The 15,741-nt window shown below is 48.8% G+C and overlaps 1 protein-coding gene and 1 long non-coding RNA gene across 7 annotated transcripts in view; one reads left to right on the forward strand and one right to left on the reverse strand.

The window, feature by feature from the left end:
* Positions 1–15,741, forward strand: part of LOC144169408 (carbohydrate sulfotransferase 8-like) — a 64,823-nt gene that overhangs the window by 41,326 nt on the left and 7,756 nt on the right. For 3 of the 6 annotated variants that reach the window (XM_077698533.1, XM_077698532.1, XM_077698531.1), the window contains exons 2-3: positions 14,220–14,434; positions 15,442–15,591. In XM_077698533.1, coding sequence (XP_077554659.1) covers positions 14,220–14,434; positions 15,442–15,591 — 365 coding nt within the window. Of the gene's footprint in view, positions 1–14,031; positions 14,435–15,441; positions 15,592–15,741 lie in introns of all 6 variants that reach the window. The other 3 variants (XM_077698537.1, XM_077698535.1, XM_077698534.1) reach the window with 2 other exon arrangements.
* Positions 6,760–11,770, reverse strand: LOC144167476 (uncharacterized). The gene is made up of 5 exons (XR_013322007.1): positions 11,414–11,770; positions 9,021–9,078; positions 8,466–8,631; positions 7,277–7,375; positions 6,760–6,898 (listed from the first exon to the last, which is right to left on the reverse strand). It is a non-coding gene; the product is annotated as an uncharacterized LOC144167476 (long non-coding RNA).

Genomic DNA, 15,741 nt, shown 5'->3' on the forward strand with positions numbered 1-15,741 from the left:
TCAAACAAAGCTGGATTAATTTTTAAAAGTCATTTTTATTCTATATACGTAAATGCCGCGCCGATCACGCCGAAACAATACGTCGGCGGCGGCGGCGGCGGCGCGCCGATCAGTTAGTGTCGGCGGCGGCGGCGCGGCCAGAACAGTCGGCGGCGGCAACGTTCATAGATACTTTTTCAGTTCCGTATCTCCCCGCCGCGGCCATGGAGAGAAGGCGGCCGGCCGCAACTCTCGCCACCGCGGCGCTGCAGTTGCGAGTTGCGCTACGAAAGCGAGCGTCGTCTGCTAGCGGGGAGCGTTCCGCTCGGCATCACCGGTCCTCACTTGTGGCTGCGTACTGCAACAGAAATAACTGTTCGCAGATGTTTCATCATTTTGTTGCGGCCGTTGCAGTTCGAGATCAATTTGAAACGGGCGGTATTATGCAAGGAGTCGTGTACGTACGCCCGGGGATTTGAAGCGGTGGCTTAAATAACAAGAACGACTTAAATGAACGTTCGCGTAGCAGTGGCTGTCAAGCGTGCACACAAATTATCTTGCCATGCCAATTGCGCAAATTTATTGCATCATGAATGATATTTCCTCACACGACTGTTGGAGCAGCTTTCCGTTTTGTGGACAACATAGGTGGTATATATCGTGCCTCACAACAACGCCCCCGCTTTCATTCCGGCCGCGTAAAAAACAATCTGCCGAAGCTGGCTCAGTTCTTTTTCGAGTGCGGCCGTTATAAAGTTGGCTGGGAGCCGTATTATCGCGCTATTCTCGACTATCTGAGCAAAATCGGTGCACTGCAGTGGAACAGGCGCCTCATAGTTGGACAACTCCTCTTGTCGCTCCATGGGCAAGTGCTCTCCTTTTGTAATCACCTAGCTTGTGCGCACACGCTGCCTTTGTCTTTTCCGGAGATCGCCGCCGAATCTTCTTTTGCAACAAATTAAGTTGCTGGGAAAGTTGGGAGAGTTAACGGAGACTGCACCTTCCTTCAGTGTAAGCCCGGTCGATCTCGGCGACTTTACGCTAATGATACCTATACTTCTTCGCAACGTGAAAATGAAGTCGAGAAAATCAAGTCCGCATGCCTTGCGCGTTTTCCTTAGCTCTTTGACCGCGCGGGGAAATATGGATCTGATCGCGGCGCTAAAAAGTGACGCTTCTGAGTGTTGCTTCTGTATCTGCTCGTACAGCCAGGTGCGGAGCACGTTGGCATTGCGGTAAGCCAGGCTTATAAAAAAACACACAATGTATTGACGGAGCCAACGAAATCCTCGATGAAATCGGCACTGTTCAATAGCGTCGCAAACTGCACGCACTGAAAGGGCAAGGTTCGCGCACAGGGGTAAAAAATAAACGCAAACGAAAGGAAGCAACTTGTAGAGACGCGCAACTACGCCGAAACTTTGAGCTCAGCCGACTGGAGCACGCGTACATGCTCTTATGGAGGAGTGGACTCGGAAGGAACCACTACAAGGAGCAAAAAAAAAATTATTGCCTTTGTTTATTGTAGCAGTCGGCTTCCAAGAATGTACACAATTTCCAGATGTGTGCACCCACCCACGCACGCACAGCAAACATGCGGAGCGCTTAACTAGGAAAAGTGGTTTTCGCCGTCCTGCTTCGCTCGGAAGGAAAACATAACTGAAACCGCATGTGAGCGCCGGGGTGTCAGCGCGCAAGAAAAATAATCAGCACCACATGAGAACGTCGACTTGCCGGAGCGCGCGTCAACGCTGTGCAAACGCAGCGCCCGCGCGCGCGAGAGAAAAGAATGGCAGAGAAATACAAGAACCCTCAGGAAAAAAGCAAAAAAAAAAAAAATCTACGTGGTGTAACACATTACGTAGGGCTGGTAGTCAGGTGATTTTTTTCGCTGTTGGACTCCTTCGCCCTGATGCAAAAAGTACCGGCCGTCCCGTAACGTACGTTCCGCCCCGGCATCTCGGGTTGTGACCAGCTAGCTCTGGCTGGTACTCGAAAAGAAATAACTGTTCTCGGAAGTTGCTCAACGTTGTTGCCGCGCTATTCCAGTTCGTGATTTATTTGAAACGGGCCTATTAGGCAATGAGGTGTACGTACGCCCAGTGGTTTTTAGAGGGGGATAAAATACCAATAAGAACGACAGCATTTTAAATGAATTTTCACGTAGCAGTATACAGCTGTCAAGCGGGCACACGATTTCGCTTGCCATGCCAATCGCGCAAATTCGTCGCAGCACGAATGATATTTCCTGATAGCCATGCGCAGCATCTGCATGCTTTCTTTATGAAAGGCATCCGTGTATCCTTTGTTGTTCCGAAGAAATCAAATTGTTTCGCCGGTTAAAGCTAACCCAAAATCCTGGATAAATTAGGAAGTTTTGTATTCGTATTTGAATTGCATGTTTTCCGGTTAAATTGTTAGCATTAAGAATTTTTGTTTTTGTTCACTAGTCTGTTTTATTTCAATAATAGTTCTTTAGCATGCGGATCTATATACATTCCGTCCTCCTCCTCACAGTTGTACATTTTGTAAAGGGCACGTGCCCCGTGCACGAGGCATGTGCCCAGCCTCCTCACAAGCATCACTGCTAAAGTGGGCCGTAAAATCTCGTACAGACGACTGCGAATTAAGCAAGTCGGCATTGCACCAAGCCCAGCACATGCCTTCACCCGCAAGGGCGAAGACAAACGCAAGCGAAAAGAAGAAACTCGTAGAGCAGACACGCAACTACACCGCGACCGCAACTTTGAGCCCAGCGGGCCGGCCGCGCACGCCTTCGGCGCTGCCGCCTAAGCCGCCGCCGCAGCCGCCGACAGGCCCGACACAGCGCAACTCGCGACCGGAGCGCCCTCTCAGCGCCTAGGGTAAACTCGCGCCCGCTTTGGAAGGCGCAGTTCCGAAACTGAAAAAGTATCTATAAACGTTGGGCGGCGGCGCGCCGACGTCTCGGCGCACACCTCTAGCGAGGAGATGACAATGCTCGCCCCCTGGCGTGCTCGAAGTAAAGCATGGAGGAAGAAAAATGTTAGGAGGGAGCATGACGTCAGGCGGCACAGCTTTGGCAAGCCAACCTCCTCTGACGCCGCATTCTCCTTTCCTCGGGTTCCTCCTGCGCAATGCATTATGGAAGATGCACCACTCTCAGGCCCGCGGTAGCATCTAGTGGCTCCGGCTGGCTGCCGGTGGAGGAGGAGGCGAGTGGCGTTGCCGAAGGCACCGTACGCGATTTTTCGCCAGCGTTGCGCTCCCACCCTCGTATCCCTCGTATCGTGGAAGTACTGTCGCTGTTCAAAGCGACACGATACGTAGATCCCATGCTCACGGAGCACCTTCACGAGCTGCGAGCCGAATTTGACGCTTACCGCTGGAACCACGACCGGCTTTGCTCGAACGCGCCGCTGTAAACATTCACAAGCACGGAGCGGCCTACGAGTGCGTGGTGTTTGCCAGGTGTGCTTTGACGCTTTGACGATTGCGTTTCCAATTTTGCTGGGAGTTATCACGCCACCTTTCCTTTACATCATAGCGCTGTAACGAGTGTCCCATCAGCTGAGAGGTTGTGCGATAAGCTTTCGTTTCGCTCGCGTGCGCATTTGCATACATTCGCCTTATCGGTGCTCCGGCATGGTGGCACGTTGTATATGCCACAATTGTCGTGACGATGTCTGTTTTGCGTTGCTGTCTCCTTCAGTGCATTAGGAAGCATTAGAAAAGAAAAGGTGCAGAACCCCTGACGTTGGGTGCGGGCGCGGGAAGAACAAATTATTTTCCGCCTCGCGTCGCAGGCAGAACGCGGGCTGGTTGTCCGAGTACTGCTCAATCCGTGCGATAGGTATATGGGTAACGAACGCTAAATTACGCCTTGGGGGTGAAAATATAAAATTTCCAGAATCAAGGAAGTGAGGTGTGTTTGTGAAATAAAATGTGAGGCACGGATGTCGTACTCTGACATCTCCGCTTTTGCACTGCGGCGGAACACGACACTTCGACTGAGGCGCACTTCGACGGATCCCAGAGCTCAATAAATAAATATGTTTTCTGTCTCCCCCGTCCGAACACTTTGCCTGCACGATCAGCCCGCTGCGCGTTTAGGGTTGCAGGCAGCGCTGCGCGCAACGCCCGGACGGGGACTCGCCGCCGAAACCCGAATACCCGGACGGCCCGGCTACCAAACGAAACGACGCAGCATAGCGCGGGCAGGCGGGCGGCCGCGTGAGGCGCAAAGAACTACCGCTTGCCTATCACGTGAGGCTGGGCATCTCCCATCAGTCTTTCCTTTTTATTTTTTATGACTAGGCTTCACGATAGTCACGTGACGCTCCCTCCTAAACTTTCCTTTCCTCCATGAAGTAAAGCAACCGTAAACGTTTTAAAATGACCGATAGATGACGCAAAAAAAGTAGGGGTGGGGAGGGGCAGCTACTAAGCATCACCATCAGTGGGCACTTACATCAAGGCGTTTCCTTTATGGATAACGTATATTATTATAGCCAACATCCCAGAGGCCGCATGTGGGCGGGCACATATTGGGAAGAAACATAGCGCAACACAGCGACAAACACTTCATTAAAGGCACTGCCAATGCATAATACACGCAACACACAACATCGCAAGCATAATACACCACAACATATAGGCCTCCTGCGCTGGAGTTTTGGCGACATGCAGCGCCCCTAGCGGCCGACGCCTCTGGGTAGTACAAAAGCAGACGACCCTCGACGCCCTACATGTGTTTTCAATTACAAGCCAGAGTGAAAGTTGATTGTGGCGCTTTGTGACTGCATACTGTATGAAATAGCCCTTAAAGTAGTTGCAGAGTCTAAACAAAATAATATCCGCTATAAAGAAGCCGATTTGTCGGCTTTCTTTTGAGCGAGCTGTCGCGGTGGTCGCGGCGTGGGACAGTATCACCAGGTCGGGTGGTTTAACTGTTTGACGACAGTTACAGTTTTTTCTTCTTGCGTGCGGTCGACAAAGGAAAGTTCGCGAGTAGCATAAACACGGAACGCTGCTCATCCTATATCTTGAGGTAACTGCAAAAGGTTGCTTCAGCGGGAGACAGTTGACACTGCTGGCCTGGCACCGCCTTTGAAACGAGTGGAAATTTTGTTTCGTATTTTCGCAAACTAAATGATTCTTGCGTGACTTTTTACGCCGCACGATTTAAAAACGGCAGGGTACATGTATACTAGCGAGTAGGTGGGGCAATAGCGCCAAATAAACAAATTAAGCGCTATTAAAGGACGCAAAACATGCACCAAATCACACGCCCGCTGCCTGCAGAGATGTGTACTTCTATAACATCACATAACACAGCCGCATGCACGGCGCGGGGCCCCGAATATTTACATACGATCATCACTGACTTTGTTGGTTTGCTAGCGCAGGGGTCGTCGAATCTGAACACCGATCATGCCAGTTTTGACTTCAAATGGAGTTAGACAGCGAGACAAGAACAGAGAATTGGCGTCCTCCAATTGAATTGCCCCCCCCCCCCCACACATCTTCACACTTCGCCAGATTATTGTCAAATATTATTAGAAATTCGCTGAATTTTTTCTCTTTGCTTTCAAAGCCCTCCTCCCCCTCCCACCCGATTTGTCGTCCAGCCCTCCGCCGTGTCGGCTGCATGGAAGTCGGCCGTTGCCGACCCTCATTCTAGGCTATTAGGTGGGAACTGGGAATGTATGCTGCAAGAGCGTAATTAAGTAAACCTGAGCGCAAACAAGAAAAGCGAGCGGCCTCTTAGTTCGCCCGACCACTTTGTTTTACGGCCACTAATTTCGGAATCGGAAAAAGATTTCACGCTTCTTACGGTCGCGGCATTTTGTCACTGAGACACGCAACAAAACGGCAAGCTAACGCAGCACCATGTATTCGTAACGGCGACGCAAACGAGCACTGTTTAATGAAAGTGCACGCATAGTCTGCAGGTACGCAAAAGAGCGGCGCACCGCAGCAGGCGAGCCTGCGGTCCGCCGGACTCGCTGGCTTTTTAAAGCGCGATCATCGCTGATTGCGTCACTCTTCTTTTTTTGATCGGCTGTTTTTGAGAAGTCTTTGTCACCTAGAGTATTAGTTTAAAGTAGAAATTTTACTTACAATTTCACGTCGTACGACCATCGATCGGTGAACCTGCGAGTAGCAGAGGCCGTCACGGTCGCGGCACTTTCGTCGGCGCTGTAAACGTGTTTAGCGCTGCAAAGCTTTTTCTCCTACACTGTAAAAAAAATTTGGTCAAAATGACGGAAAAGTTCTGGCAGCTCTATTTCCAAGCCTTTGGCCGTCAAATTGATGAGTGGTCGTCAATACCAAATGACGGCGTTTTTGGTCATTTTGACGGCCTACTTGTCATCCTGAAATACAAATTAGTCGTCAAAATGACGTGCTGCCTTCATTTTGACGACTCACTCGTCAACCTGATATACAAGAAAGTCGTCAAAAAGACTTTCACTGTCATTTTGACGACCACCTGTCAACCTGATATACAAGAAGTCGTCAAAATGACAGCCCCAGTCTTTTCATTATACATTTGGTCGTCAGTTTGACGTTTTTGTTGTCATCCTATACTACTAAGGAGTCGTCATAATGACGGCTTCAGATGTTATTTCGGCTGTTGTACACTTCTGTCAATATAAAATAGTATTAGTCTGTCAAAATTGATCAGGCATCAGTTTTTTTCTTCTTATCATTAAATACAAAATTGGGGAATGAATTGTGTGAGTGCCACGTACAGGGGACACTATCAAAGAAAAGATGCTACAAAAGCTGGCATCTGTGTTCGTATATTTATTCCTCGAGAATGGTACAATGGATGCATAAATTGAATGGTACAGTGGGTACATGGATGGAACATAGATTTAAAAAACGTCCAACTTCCAGACTGCTACTTGTTTACCAGGAGCCATGGGTGCGTTACCTGAGAAAAAAATGAAAGAAAGAACAATATTCATTTTAGTGATTGCTTGAAATCGTTCAGCAGCGACGTTTCGCTGTTCTGCGACATGCATGCGTGGTAAGCATACTGTTTTGATTTAATTCTGATTGTAGGGTTTAACGCGCCGACGCAACGAAGGCGATGAGGCGCGCCGTAGTGGAGGGCTCCGGATTAATTTTGACCACCTGGGGATCTTTAACGTGCGCCGAAATCTCGTACACACGGGCGTTTTTGCTTTTCGCCTCCATCAGAAAAGCGGCCGCCGCGGCCGGGAATCGAACCCGCGACCTCGTGCTACTGTTTTGATTTAACCTACTTGGTCATACCTATATACTGGTCATAATTAAAGGCTCAACATACCTATGTTAAAGCGCTTTAAGAAGGCTCAGCAACCTCGGTGCTATGCCACTGGTCAGGCCCTTGCCTCGTCCTTTAGATGGGTTGATCTGCCCGAAGTACCTGAAAAGGAATTGAAAAGAGATAAGATAAATCTATAGGCCATGAACTGACTACTACATATTTAGGCTTTATGATGGGATATGCGATATAATTTATAAAATGAAATTCCTTCTGTAAAGCACATGTGGTCAAGTGTCAGGGACTAATTTGGAAAATAATCAGTAAGAAATATCGGAAGCTTTGTACATTAAACAGTCTACCACTACAGTATACCTCACAGCCCAGGTTTAGCTTCGGTGCATAAAGCACACAAAACTTTAAATTTGAAAAAAATATTAAGAAAACCTGTGCATTTACATTTAACACTGAACAGCACCTCGCCTCAATGCTAGGAAAGAATAGGTTACTTATCATGATGCCTAGAATAGATATCTGTACCAAGTACAGTACAGTGGAGATAATTCAAACTCGGACAATTCACCCTTTCGGTTAATTCTCACAAATTTCAAAATTTTGGTTGCCCGCTGTTTGCAATATATTTTTAAGTCGTTTAATTCAAACAGCTTCATTACGTAAATTCGGTTAATTCGCACTCTTCGCTTGTACTTGGCAGAAAATATCGGTTGCATTTGCTGCTTCTAGCTGCAAATTTGCATCCTCATATCACTAATAGCCACAAATAAATCCTATTACCTGCATACACGTGTCAAAACGACATGCACGCGCCAACAACCACGTGTAGATTGAAAAAGAAAGAAAAAAAAAACTGCTTTGGACTCTCATGCAAATCAAAGCAGTAATCCATTCGTGATTCTTTTTTCAGGGTGTGAATAGCGACTATTCTGCGTGAATGCTTTACTACTAAATATATGTGAATGTTTCATTACAACACAAGTTTGTATGTTGCCCCTAACCATATTTACGATAACTTCTGATTATTGAAACCTCTGATAATGTAAACAGATTCATCGAGGTCCCTTTGAGTTTGAATTATCATCAGTTTACTGTATTGTGGCACCAAGGGAGGCGAAGTTGTCCGTCGCGAGACAGACGAGACATTTTCATGAATGCTCGTTATCTTAAGGAAACTAGTTGCTGACACTTAAATTGCAAACTGTATCAGAAAAACTATCACTTCAAGTTCATTTACCTTTGAAAGAACTCCATGGTGAGAGGGCAGCCAGACGGGTACGAAATATTGAAAACGAAGAAGGCTCCAAGTAGTAGTCCCGTTGCCTTCTCCATGCTAGCAGTGGCCATGCATTCATGTCCATCGACTGCAAGCACGACCTGACGAATGTCTCCCAAGCTCGAACCTGCATAGACAGAATATTATGTCACATTCGCAACATCGTGTTTGAAGAGGCTATGCAAAGGTTTCGTTTGAGCTACGATATCGTTATGGTAAGCCCACTGCCATTCAGTAAAATGCATCCGAAGCACCTCAAATTTGTTATTATGCCAAAACTGGCCTGAGCTGCGATGTTATCGACACTTGAATCCATAAAAATGCATTTCAAGAGGTATTACATTCCATTAAATATAAAGCAAGATTTAAAAAAAAATCCTTCAGCAATGTCGATTCTGCCGACAGAAATCGCAAGGCAAATTATACCAGCACTTGCCTCTCCTTTGCTTATAAAGCCATATAATTTTTTCTTGAAAATAAGTGCTTTGTGTAAATTTATAAATGACAAATACCCACCTATGACAGCAAGATGTGGTGTTGCCGGCAGTCCCCGAAGTGTGCCTTGACCTGCGTGCTGAAAATTTACAAGCCCACAGGTTAATAAACTCTCTACAAGACACAGAAAGGGTTGAAGCTTTAAATAAACGCCATGCCACGACTAATCAACTATCAGTGGTTTCTAATTTAGCTACCATTACATTTACACCTGTTATAGCGCACTACCACACTAACCTGTTATAGCGCACACTAACCGGTGGTGCGTAAACACCGGCTGTGGACTACATGTATAACCAGGGGAATGCAGTGGTCATTATTTAAAAATGAAGACAGTTATGTGAAGTACAACGAACACCTGCCCCCTCCCTCTTTAAGTTGCGTTAGTTTACTGCACAGGCCCTCTTTTATGCTTAAGTGCGGCCAGCGAAAACAGCCAACTTGAAAGTATAGTGTCGGGCTACCAACACAACAATTAAATGCGGCGCCCCTTGCAGCGCCTCAGTGCCAGCGCGGGACCATCGGTTATCCCATGTTTAGTGCCTACCGCGGTGTCAATGTGCCTAAGGTACAAAATTACTGCTTACACAACGTAGGCAGTAACTTCCATTCGAATCAGCGCGCGTCGCTCTTTCCCTATTTCCCACGGCGTCCGTGTCGTTGCGAGTTTCAGGGGCACAGCTTGAATGTAACGTCATTGTCAGCCAGTCGGATTTCGTGAGTCTGTTCCAGTCCTTGACAGTAACAGTGACAGTACCGAATTACTGCTGTTACTTCTTTTCTATGACTCGAAACTGTAGCAAGTTACTTTTCAAAAAGAGGAACTTGCAACTGTAACCCTGTTGCTTTTTGTGATGTAAGTGCAACAGAAAACACCGAAACAGTTATTTTCTTTTTACCAAGAATCATCCAAATAACAGCCGCACTCGTTAAAGACCGGCGTATAGACCGCGCTTTAACTTTACAGGACTTTTTCTCCCCATATTCCCCTCACCGTTCCTCAACCCGGCTTCCTTCGCAGTTTAGGACCGTAGGTAGCTAAGAGGACTATCTTAAGGGAAGATATACCACTCTGAGATCTATGGTTGCATAAGACCGAGATCGAAGGTCGGTATGTAAAAGGATTTTAAAGTTTTTCTTCCGTCTTGAGCCGAGCGGAAACAAGAAAGTGAAGAAAATGGCAATTAGGCGTCCCCCTATGAGGAAGCTGGCCTACTCGTGTAGAGAAAGACCTCCGGAGAGGGCCCACCGAGAGCGGGGCAGCCATATTGACACGGCGAAAGAAGCCGGCGCCCACGGCGGTTGGGGACAGAAACATTTGTCTTCGTTATCCCTGCCGGCTCACTCTCTTCCCATGGTTGAAAAACATCTGGAGTATTGTCTAGGTGCCAGTGCGAGCTGTCCCACGCGGCGGCACAGTATATGGACATCATTAGGGGTGTCTGCCGAGCCTCTGTAGCTGGCGGCGTTGTTGCTTCGCGGCGATCAACGTCAAACACTCATTGTCGGCTTGAGAAAAGCTAACTCATTTCGTGAAAGCGAGAATGAATTCCCCGACACCAACGGTGCATCACAAAAACGCGGATGCAACAAAATGAGGCATCCACAACGATTTTTAGAGCTGGTTTGTTCCGTTTTAGATTCCCTTTGTCCAGATATTCACCACGTGCAATTTTGACTATCTTCTTGCCTTCGTGCGCTTACAGGAAGTAAACTTTATCATTTGGTTTGGGCTTTATTACTTAGTTTTTACATTAACGGAAAACTAATTACGATACTTTTTTTTTACAGAAAATGTATCTATGACAAGTTACTTTTTCAAATTCTGTAACTCTGCAGACACTGCCGTATACGCTTCACGAGTGTAACCCTCCTGAGCAAATCAATGTAGCGGCGTGCACAGGCGATTAACCGGTGTACGCGAAGGCGCCCGTGCTCACGGCAAGTGCGCATTCCCGCACAGACAAAATGAATCGATATGCGCCTGATGCGGATAGGTGAATCCCACTAAAATTTCCGGCCCTGCGCCTGCACAAAACGTGTGCTTGCTTATACGTTGGCGCCGAAATACGTTCCGCTCACTCGTACGCTTTCGCTCACTCGTACGGCCGGTGCGCTTTCAGCGGAAGCCGATGCACGCTTTACTTGGTGCCCGTTTATTCACACGTTAGCAATATCTTGTCCCATTGAAAGGCGAAAAGAAGCATTGAACGCGATCATCTCGCTTTTTGTTCGAAGCCAATAAAGAGCGCTAGCAAGGGTACCTCCATCAGCTGCAGCTCAAGCGGGCCGAGAGACCTAGGCCTAAGGCGCTGCTCACCCATGTGCTTCGCACGCGGTGAGCGCACAAACGAGCTCTAAAGAACACGCCTCCCACACCTTTTCTGGCACAAAAGCAAGGAAACAGTACTCACCTTCTTCAGGTGCCCTTGCCTCCTGGCTTAGAATGTTGTCACTTGTGGCACACCAGGCAACAAATGGCGCGACGACACACAGAATCGCAGGACAAACAACGCAGCACCGAGGGAGGAAGACGAAGGCGGCGGAAGATGGCCCGGCTAAAAAAAAAAAGTCTTCCCGGAGGGTCCTGCACGACTGCGGGAGCCAATTGGAGCGCTTTACGCCCAGAAGCAGTTTGTTTGTTTTGCTGCGCTCCCGTAGTTTTCCCCCTCTCCTCTTTATTGACGGGAGAAAGGACGTCTTTTCCCTTGGACGGCGGCAGCTCGTCAAAATTAACGGAGAGATGGCCGTTAAAGTGACGGCGAGTTTTTACAGTGTAATGCCAAGTTGATCGCTGAAATAGATCGGACGCGTCGGGGATGAGCTGGTGACCACGTCGCAAAATAATCGGGAGCGTCGAGCTCATTTTGCTTCTGTCAACACGGGATCCTATGGGACCCGCGCAGCTCTGTACTACCCGGAAGTACTGCCCGGAAGCCGCTTGCGCAGCGCCCCCTGGACAACGTAGGAGCCCTATAGTACACTTTACACATGTCCGCATGATCACAAGCCACAACTAAACATTGCAACGGCGATAAAGTATTTATAACCCTGATCGCCGAGAATGCAGGTAAGAACAGTGAAATCGTTGCTTGTTTCGATACCCCACGGCAGTGCGTAATTGATTGATTGATTGTGGGGTTTAACGCGCCGACGCAACGCAGGCGATGAGGCGCGCCGTAGTGGAGGGCTCCGGATTAATTTTGACCACCTGGGGATCTTTAACGTGCGCCGAAATCTCGTACACACGGGCGTTTTTGCTTTTCGCCTCCATCAGAAAAGCGGCCGCCGCGGCCGGGAATCGAACCCGCGACTTCGTGCTCAGCAGCGCAACGCCTTAGCCACTGAGCCACCGCGGCGGGTACGGCAGTGCGTAAGCCTTAGGTGGGGTTTGTTATTTCATCAAATGTAACCCGTGCAATTGCAAACTTTTATTAATTTGAGGTTTTGTAAGAAGCAGTAAAATAACTCAAAGAAGAAAAAACGTTTCACGAAACAGTGCGTCAGGTATGTTTGGGTAATGATACTTATTGCCTCGCCTTCGCTATTTTACCATACAGCGCACCGCTGGTCTGGCAACCATTCAGCCAAGATGTTGCTGAATGGGGGCCTCTGTTGTTGGTAACTGATGCTTCAATATGCTGCGGTCCGCGCTCGTTGACGAAAAAAGGGGCAGTTTGCTATCATCGCTGACCTCTCTTACCCTTGGGCGTCAGTATAAAACGTCCACAAATGCAGTGGTAACGTTGAACAGGGCGCAGGCGAGTCGCACACAGCAAGCATGCAGCGGTGCCCACAGAATGTGCTTCAAACACACGGCTGGCGAGCCGTGCGTTAGCGTGGCGGGCACATAGTAATAATAAAAAGAAAGACAGCGAAAAAACAAGCAAGCAGCACGCCGCAGGGACGGTGTTGCTCATAGTCGTCGTATGCGCCCGATCGGCGAAAGCCACAGTGCAACGATGAACGGTTTCGTTTTCGGCGTCGGCGCCGACAGCAGATTGCAGACGACAGGGGAGAATATTTCCTCCTCGTTTCGGTGTTTCGTAGAGGCCGTACAGAGGGCGCTACGTGTAATTGGCTAAAGCGAGAATCTCGCTGGTCCGGGGGAGAAAACCCTCGATTTCCTCCTTTTTTCTACCCTTTTTTCTTAGAGTGTGCTTAACACTTATGTGGCTGAGGGCTAATTCAAACATTTGTAAAGGGGTCTTTTCCATATGCGAGGTCTGTTTTTAAGGAGCGGGGAAAGTTATGTACAGGCTATAAAGAGATATAATCATTATCGTCATACAAAGGTGCAAATGTACATTCATCTAGTACTTGGGCTATAAAATTGACAGCTGTTTAATAAACAGGCTTCTTTGTTTTGTGCGCTACGTCGCGCCGTTTCTATCAGTCCTGAGTCACCCCGGGCTTCCTTAGGGCCAGAGCACACAACACCAAAGTTAGGCCTAAGCTCCGGCGTTCCGGCACGTACCCTACAGTAGCTGATGTTGAAGTAGCGAAGCGGCACATACCCGTAAAGTTGACCACACACACGGTTGCTTATTGGGCGACGCTTCATGAACAGGAATGTACGCAGCTGAAGCTTGCGCTAAGGTGCCAATGAATCATAAATTCATTACTTCGAGGGCAGGCCCAGGCACCAGGAGTGTCGGCGTGCTCTGATGCCTCTGACAGATGAGCCCATAACTTTAACGATGTATTGGCCACCGCTTTTCAGCAGGCATGAGTGCTACTTTCCCATCATATTAAGTGGTTGGTGATGGTAAACCGTTTCATTAAAACATTTATGGAACACTCGACGCGCTTTCTCGTAACTAGCGTTCAGGAAATTAAATGCCAATGCACCTTTTTTTAACGCTTCCGCGTCTTCCTATACTGCCAGGAAAGTTTCTGCTTGGGAAATACGCTTAAGAGGTTTTTTTGTTTTTTTTCGAGCTTTTTACTTCACGAAGAGATGCGAGAATAGAACACCCTAGTTTCGAAAAAATAGGCAACGTTCAACAAGATCAGCATCCTGGTGCGACAGGGCCCGGGGCGGAAGATGACGAAGCGAGGAGGTCCGTGCACGCGCTAGAGGGCGGCAGCGGCGGCGGTAGTGCACGGGCGCGCGTTCGTGCGTGCCCGACGGCACGAGAACCGCCGGGCCCGACCTCGGCGCCATTAAGGAACTCTACCTTTCTTCGCAATGCCCATCCTCTACACGGACGGCTGCAGCAGCGCCGACGCAGGGGCTTCGAGCTCGTCCGCCACCGCTTCGTCGCAGCAGCACAGGGACGAGCGCAGCATCTCGGACAAGAAGCGTCGCAAGAAGAGCGTCATCGGCCGCTTCAGCCGGGCCGTCGCGAAGTCCTTCAAGACCACTGACAAGAACTGCTCGCGCCACAAGGACGTCGAGCTCGCGAACGAGAAACTCAGGCAGCTCAACAGGGGTAAGTGTGCCGCTCGCACACGGGCATGTGCCGATTTTCCTCCCGCTCCCCCTTTTCCCGGTCTTTGGGCAGCCTCAACGCACCCCGAAGAGATCGTTTATAGAATGGCAGCGCAGTAAAACGCGCCTGGGCTAGCGCCGCACACATTATAGTATTCGGCGGCAAGCTTTGTATTTATGCAGCCAGCAGTATGTCAAGGCGCTGCCTGGTAGACCCGGTCTCCTACCCCTGAGAGCGCACAGAAAGAGGTCGCGGTCCCCTGAGCGGCTGTTTGGTTTACGTTGTGCGCAGTGTGCGTTGTGATATCTTCAAACTTGCTTCTCAAGAGCCTCTGGTACGCTCACCTGCATGAACGTTGGCGCCGTAGGAAATTGCAATCCGTTCTGAATCGTACGGCTTCCTTGTAATAAGATTAATTAGGCCAAAGCAAACTGAGCAGCGTCTCTTTTTTGTTATCATGGCTAGCTGATATTTTTGAGCACACTGCCGTCTTAAGAAAGCCTCGTTATATTAGCTGGCGCTGGGCGTTGAACGCGATATCAATACGACCTGAGCGGCCTGCATAGGCTGGGCGACTGCTTGAGGGCCGGAAAAACCACTTAGCATACAGTGCGGTTTTCTGAAGTCGACAAAGTTACGGAATCCCGTCTGAAACATCTGAAACAAGAGACGCCAGCATGGAAGCCTTGTACACAATGAAGACTTGATCACAATGAATGATGCATCGTGTACATGCTTCGGGGCTGGAACCCGAAACGTCCAGAACGATTTTCTTTTTGGCCTGAACGCCGTCTCCTTTTTTTTTTTTTTTCTTCGCTGTCCGGTCCTGTACAGCCTTTAACGTTCCTTGTAGGAAATGCTTCTCTGTCTATTACGAACTGTAGGAGTAATTCCCTTTGAAAAATAACGTGGTGTCGGTCGGTCAGTAGTGGTGCACCTTGAATTAGGTTCGGCGAACGTAGACGCAATGAGAACTGTTGTTGCTCTCTGCCCTGCGGCGCTCACAGGCCCAACTTGTTATTGCACAGCGGACCCGTTTCGGAAGTCGACACGCAATCCCAATGCGTACACGAAACGTTCGGCACCGACGCTCGGGGAGCAGAGCCACCATCATGACCTCGCAGGCAGACTGGGAGAAGGGATGAAGACCAGCTCGGGTGAGTGGCCCATCCTGCATTCTTGGTGTGGGTTGGGAGCAGCTATCAGGGATCAGCTCCATACGCAAGCGGGTGTTGGGGTAGATTTTATTTTATAGGTCAATTTCATTAGACTGCATTTAGAAATTTCACCACCGTCAGCGATTGACG

Source organism: Haemaphysalis longicornis, unplaced genomic scaffold (assembly GCF_048455015.1).
Source record: "Haemaphysalis longicornis isolate Haplotype H1 unplaced genomic scaffold, Haemaphysalis longicornis Haplotype H1 scaffold_2, whole genome shotgun sequence".
NCBI lineage: Eukaryota > Metazoa > Arthropoda > Arachnida > Ixodida > Ixodidae > Haemaphysalis > Haemaphysalis longicornis.